The 7089-nt window shown below is 39.0% G+C and overlaps 1 protein-coding gene across 1 annotated transcript; it reads left to right on the forward strand.

The window, feature by feature from the left end:
• Positions 1-567: 567 nt before the first annotated feature.
• Positions 568-2895, forward strand: TFIIS (transcript elongation factor IIS). Its single transcript, XM_087684606.1, has 2 exons — positions 568-1043; positions 1620-2895. Exons 1-2 carry the CDS (start codon positions 876-878, stop codon positions 2508-2510), a joined length of 1059 nt encoding a protein of 352 aa, XP_087540732.1. The 5' UTR covers positions 568-875; the 3' UTR covers positions 2511-2895.
• Positions 2896-7089: the final 4194 nt, after the last annotated feature.

A 7089-nucleotide genomic window follows, 5' to 3' on the forward strand; every position in this document is an offset into this window, starting at 1 on the left:
AGTCTAGAGTTGTAGATTGGATGGTTATGAGATTGGCATCTGTGGAATTGACCATTTGGTTAAGTGGGAAAGACTTAATGAAGGTAATGGAGAATAGACATGACCGTGTGGGTGGTGGCCAATAGGTTGGTCGAGGGACCATGAGTTCAGTAAGCCAAGGTGAAGCCATCCACATGTGTGTATGATTGGCCAACCTCTGAAACTGTATACACACAAAATGAATGCTACTCTCTAGCATATTTATAGTTATTTGAGCACTCACACCTTTTATGGTCATCATCGTCCATCCACCATTTTTCTAGATCAAACCATTGAAGCTTGTAGGAGTGCAGAGACAGATAGAGTCTTTAGCCACCACACCACGAGTCAGCTTCCTATTCTCTCCTCTCTCCTCTGTCTCTCGTGCTCCCCTAATCTCTTTCCGCAGTGCCTTTTCGTCCAATAAAGAAAGTCTATTGTGTTCGGGGTTATTCTCTTCTCCTCTTGGATCCTCAATTGTTTAAGCATGATGATGGATAAGAGGAGTAAGGTGTGGTAGTTATATAGATATTAGGAAAGGAGAGAATCTGGTCCCTTGGAAAAACTAGGGGAGGGATCTCCCAATGCGTTCCCCCTTCCTTTTCTTTCTTTGCGTTTGCTCCCAATACACACAGTTAAGGAAGGGCAAGCAAACCCACACACCCAAATAAAGAAGAGAAGGAAACCAGCAGGGCACGGACACAGAGAGCCAGACATACACACTGAGTTAAAGGGAGAGACAGGGGCCTGCTGCAGAGACCCCCGCCCCTCTCGAAACCCTAGCCCCTCATCAGTTCCCCCCCTCTGTGCAAGAGATCCAGCCCCAGTGCTGAGCGCGAAGCCGTGAGAAGGCAGCCATGGGCGTGGATGAGGAGCTGGTCCGTCTCTTCGAGAAGGCCAACAAGGCCGCAGAGAATGCCTCCTCGGATGGCTCCAGCGGCGGGCCCGAGGAGTCCCGCTGTGTCGAGGCCATCAGAGCTATGCATTCCTTTCCTGTTACAACGGCCCTCTTGATCTCCACTCAGGCATCCCTCGATTTTTTCCTCTTCTTTTTAAAGTGCAGCCATAAAACCACAGCATCAGAGGCTTACTGCACGCTTGCATCACTTAATCCATGGACATTTCATTGAACACAGGGTAGTTATAGCGCAATTGAGTGGATGATTTCTACTGAATTAGCAATTTTTTTGTTCCAGTTGTGTGAATTTGATTACCGTATTTTTCATACGTTGTCTTATCTGGGACTAATGCCAGGAAAAGGTGACTACAGATTTTTTTTTTTTGCGTTTCTTTTAGGGAGTCTGGGCTTCCTAATTATGAAAGCGACATCAAGAAATTAGTCTTTTGCATAGGGTATAAGTGAAGATAGTAACATTCTGCACATCATTGCATTATTCCTGCGTAGTATGTGTCTCTATTACAAGGGATAGATGTGTTTGATGATCCAATTTCACATGCTCAATCATTATCACATGCCGACAATTAGAGGACACAGATGTGCAATTCGGTGAGAAAAGCATGCACAGTCTTTTCTCATCCTCCCCAACCTTGTTCCACACTGTTACTGTTTGTATACAACGACTGGCTATGGAAATGTGCAGGTTGGGAAACGACTGAGACGCCTCGCGAAGCACACTAGACCAAAGATTCAAAAAGCTGCAGCAGATTTATTGGATGCTTGGAAGAAAACTGTGGCAACAGAGGCTAAGAATGGGTCAATTGAAGCTCCTTCCTCTGGTGAAGGATTATCGAAGCAATCTCCTGTGGGAAAGACTCAAAAAACAGTCGATGTGAAAGTGGAAACTAAAGTCAAAGTAGAGACAGTGTCCAATAACTCCTCCATCTCTGTATCCAAAACAAAGGTGGATACCATGCACACCGAGACAGTGAAGGCATTGAATGCCAAAGTCTCTTCACCTGGGAATGAAAAGAAGGATATCAAACCATTGAATCTAGCCCTAATTCCAAAGACTAAGGAGTCAACCAGAGACAAGATTCGTGAGCTTTTAGCTGAAGCTTTACACAGGGTTGGCACTGAGGCACATGGACATGATCTTACACGAGCCAGAAGTTGTGATCCAATTGGGGTTGCAGTATCAGTTGAGACAATAATGTTTCAGACACTGGGGCTTTCGAAAGGAGCAAACAAGAATAAGTATCGATCCATCATGTTCAATATTAGGGATACCAACAATCCTGACTTCAGGAGGAAGGTTCTTCTGGGGGACATTACCCCTGCAGATATGATCAATATGACACCAGAGGATATGGCTAGTGACCAGCGGAAACTTGAGAATGAGGAAATAAAAAAGAAGGCTCTTTTCGAATGTGAAAGGGGGCAGGCTCGGCAAGCTTCAACCGATCAGTTCAAGTGTGGGAAGTGTGGGCAGCGGAAATGCACTTACTATCAGATGCAGACACGCAGTGCAGATGAACCCATGACTACTTTTGTCACGTGTGTGAATTGTCAGAATAGGTGGAAGTTTTGTTAGTTTGGATTGTCCCATTTCTATGCCCCTGTGGGGACATATCTCCTACTGGCTTGAACGACTGTATCTGAAAGATCGCTATCCTGTAAGATGCAAGATACATGACATGTTGTCACTAGTGCATTCCAAGCTACATCAGTTGATGTATGAAGGCCAGCATTTGGTCAGGTCATTCATATTCCTTCATAGATTTGTGGCCAATGAGCTCACCTGATTCAAATTCCTTCATAGGCGTAGATTTGTGGTTAAAGAGCTCCCTTGATACTCATGTGAGGAGAAGCATGTATGGGACAAACTGGCTCATATTTTATGATATGGAGTGTATGAAATTTAATATACTCCGTTGTTCTTGTCAATTTAGCAAATTCTGAAGGCAAGAGCTTGCATTTGATGTCTCAGAGCCTAGGGGACTTCAATAGTCACAGTTTTACAGTAGTTTTGAACAGTTCATGGGTAGTTAGGAAGTCAGATTAAATCTGCAAGTCATGTAAAGTTTAATGGTCTAAGCTAATCAGTCTCATGATTTAAGCTTCAAACCATAGCTACTGTATGCCATTAGGTTGCAATGTAGTAGCTGGTGAATCATTTGGCTCAGGCCAGATATAGTAGTTTTTTTTATACAGAGAATCCAGCAAGTTAGCAATAGCTCCTTTTTTAATGCTATTGATAACTTATGTCTATATCATTTTGACAGAGTTTGTTGCTTCACTATCCCTGTTACAGTCTTGGTGTATAACCTCTAATTAATTGAAAACAATGTATTTAAATGCCTTCTTTGTGATTACGGTTTTTTGAGATTGCCAATAGTCATGGTTATAATGTCAGTGTAGAATGATGAATATATACTGCAGTTTCTAGGGTGTTGTACTTGAATATCTTTCATGCAAAAAGGTGAATAAATACTGCACTTGTAGGGTATCGTAACAGAATGCCATTGTGTAGAAAGATGAATAATTAGTGCATTTTCTAGGGTATTGTATTAGGATGTGCTATCACTTGAGCCGCCTGTCTTCAAAAAGTTGAGGTCAGCATTCTTATATTGACAGCATGGAGGTTGCTGTCCGATTGGTTCAAGGTTGCCTGAAGGCTTGTCCATCGCAAGCCACTCTTCATTTTGATAGTAGGAATGCTTTCATTAGGACCTTACATATATCAGTCTCCTTTGGGAAGGAATAACATGAGAAGCATATGGAACAACAAACTGGTTCATTACTTGAGAATAAATTCTACAACTGATTTGACAAATGGGTGAGGGTACACTTCTGCAGACCTCATTGAATGCTACTCCTATTTCAGGACTTCTGCATATTGAAATCATGCTGTTTAATCAACAATTTGATTGCTTGATTGGTCTGAACTTGGGCCTATTTGCTCTTCCTGCTCCAACAATTCTGCACAATGAATCTTGAGATTGTCAATCTGCAGATCTATGATATGAAGCCACTGAAAGAGGATCAGGCTCTTTGCAACCTGCAGGAGAAAAACATTATCTGTACAAGATTTGACTATATTATCAAAGATAAAGCATGGAGGGGCAAACATAATAGCAACCATTGACAGCAATGGCAGATTTTCAAGCTCGAAGTTTGAGGTGCACACTTTTGGTATTACAGATGAAAGAAGTAATTAGAAACATATTGTGTTTAAGAACACTATTTTCTCACAAAAAAGTCAAATGATTTGTAGCTAGAAGCTATTCTTCTTGCAAAGAATCTCAAATTGTTAGAGATGTATTGCAGCCAACAATTGAGCAACTGGTTGGAATAGCTGTTTGGCTGCTGGCAAGAAGTTGAACATAATCAAATGTATCTTCAGGGGGTTTGGTACCTAGCTTTTGTAGGAAGCTATACAAGACTCATATTGAAGGCTAATACAGACCCAGAAGGTTATGTTAGATTGCCTTTGCAAAAAAGTCAATTTAGTCAGATGAAATACTTAAGGAACTCTCCATCATCCACCAAAGCTAGGTGCATCTCCATTATGAAATTTTGTTTGAAAGTTTTACCCCCACAATTGCACAATAGCTGAGAGCTCTTTGATGCATTTTTACAAGATGTGCTAGCAACGTATCTCAAAAGGCAATCCAATTGCCATTACATGTACGACCGCATGTTTGACTTCTTGAATTCAGTAAACTTTGAATTAATGCGTGATTTTATAGATAATGAAGCAATGGATAGTGCAGAAATGCCAAAAAGTTTGTGCTTTGTTTCAGTCCTCTTAGAGGAGTTTCTACATAACATTAAGCCCAAAGTTCTAGCTAAATTTCTTCATATCAATGATGAAGTTGAAGTTGTCCATGTCCTTTCTTTCCATAAATTTTTGTAATTGTAAGCTTGATTAAAGAGTCATCAGTATGTACTTTCTAATAGCTTATTTGGTAGAATCATCATAAGGGACTATGCTGTTCTTGTGACAGATTATGGGTTTCAACGTTACTTCTAGATAACTTTGTATGCAATTTTCTCTCTAATGGCTTCTTTGTTAACACTATTATAAGGGAATATGTTTTTCAAATGGTTATTGTGACATTGTAGATTGTAGGTGTGAGTAAATATAGCAATGGCCCGTAGACTACATAAGCAACATGGCTTGAATTCCCTTTTTGAAGCTATGCAAGCTGAACTTGTGATGACATCAAATATCATACATCACTAAAAGAGAAAAAAATGTTGGATAAAGAGGCCAATAGAGTGACATCTAACCATCCCCCATTTGATCTTTTTTTCCAATTGAGTTACATAATGTTTTTGTTATAATTGAGCTATATATATGATCAATTAAAGAAATTTGGGGCATTTACTATGTTTATCAAAGGGCCTATTTAGAAACCAAGGGTTTACATAGAGTGATAATGAGGGGCCAATAAAGTCACTCTCTTAAGGACACATTTGTTTGAAGGTTAAATCCAAAATGTTAAAGAATGCGTAAGGCTTGATTGCTCGATTCACATTAAACTTATATAATAAATAACATGTTATGCTACAACTCTTTAGTGGTTAAAATGGTTGCATCTTTATGCAAATTTGTTACTAAATTGGTGTTGGGGGGGGGGGGGGGGGGGGGGGGGGGGTGGGGTGGGGTGGTGCATGTTGCTTTTGGGGGATGCCACCCTACATCATTTATCTTGAGAGAAGGCATTTTAGGCTATGGCTACTTGAGATTCTTGTGCATTGATAGGAAAATCTCAACAAGCTACAACATGTCTAATAGTAAACATCACCTAGGAATATGGAATGGTTGATTCAACTTCCTTCGGATAGTTTGACATGTCATACGTTGCGTTGGGTGTATAGTGATATCGTTGTCATGGGATTGTATGTTTGATCTCTTGAGATAAGACACAGGGTTCTCTTGATATGGTATTATGAGACACCTTTGGATTTCGATCATGTATGATCACTAGTTATACATGTGGTAGAAAATATTGTTTAAAAAATTGTGTGAAATCATCAAAGTTCTTATGACCATAGCTCAAGCAAATTAAGCAACATCACATAAATATATCTATTCATACAAAAATTCATTACAACCTAAATCCTACACACATAATTTGAGCAATCATGACTCATACCTATTTATGTTTGAAGGGGCAAATTTTGTATAATGACATGCATGCAAAAAAACAATATTAGATGGCTTTGGCTATGATCACTAGAATGCACTTGGTGATATGTGGCTTTAATGTAAATTGACATCACCATGAAATTTAATGTTTATCTTCTTATTGGATCGCAGACTTAGATACACAAGATGCACCATTGTTTTTTACTACTAAGAAAGCTTTGTTGCACATTCCCAAGCACACCTGAGACTTGAAAATAAAAACCTCAAACAAGAAATGCTTCATATACCTTATGTACCCTTGTCAATTCTCCCTTTTCTTAGAAAATATTGCTAGTGGCAACTTTTCCAGTGGCCTAGTTAAACAACTAATTTTGTTGCTCTAGCTATCATTGTTGCCAAATATCTCCCCTCCAAAGTGGGTGCCTAACATCTACTAGTCCTACAATGCTCTTCTTACCTTTGTCTATCAAAGGCAAAATATGAGCCATATCTTCAAGCAATTAAAAATAACCATTTTTTCATTTGAATTTTAGAAAGATGTGGTTCTCATTGTCAAAACATTTGACATATATTAATATGTGGCCAACCATCAAAGGAATTTAAATGACTTTTTCCTTATAATGAGGTTGGTCTTATCCTTAGTACTATTTTTTGTAGGGGGTCTTGACTATTGATTCCCATAAAGTGAGAGTTACTACTTCCATCACAAAGTAAAGTTTTTCCTCACATTCTCGTAAATTTTTTTCCTCGTGATCAAATAAAAAGCAATACATAGGTAGATAGCTAAGAGCAAAATTTTTACATTACAATTGTGTCTTTTGTAGGAAGGTTCTCAATAATCAGTTTCCATTAAGTCTTATTACTTAATTGTTATTTTCATTTTCCCTTTATAGTAGTTTGACATTTTTGTTGCGGCCATTGAAAGAGTTGAAGGTTATCCTTATTTTATAGAATTGTTGAAGGTTATTTTTGAAGTACCTAATTAAACATTATTGCAAATGCATGTATTGATTCA

The sequence above is a fragment of the Lygodium microphyllum genome, chromosome 9 (assembly GCF_053477565.2).
Source record: "Lygodium microphyllum isolate KBCC chromosome 9, Lygodium_microphyllum_v1.1.10, whole genome shotgun sequence".
Classification (NCBI taxonomy): domain Eukaryota; kingdom Viridiplantae; phylum Streptophyta; class Polypodiopsida; order Schizaeales; family Lygodiaceae; genus Lygodium; species Lygodium microphyllum.

Bases quoted from the DNA above. Each gene is read 5' to 3' on its own strand.
- TFIIS (XM_087684606.1), top strand. From the start codon at position 876: ATGGGCGTGGATGAGGAGCTGGTCCGTCTCTTCGAGAAGGCCAACAAG. The intron at 1,044-1,619 runs GCATCCCTCGAT...GGAAATGTGCAG, and splicing joins CCCTCTTGATCTCCACTCAG to GTTGGGAAACGACTGAGACG.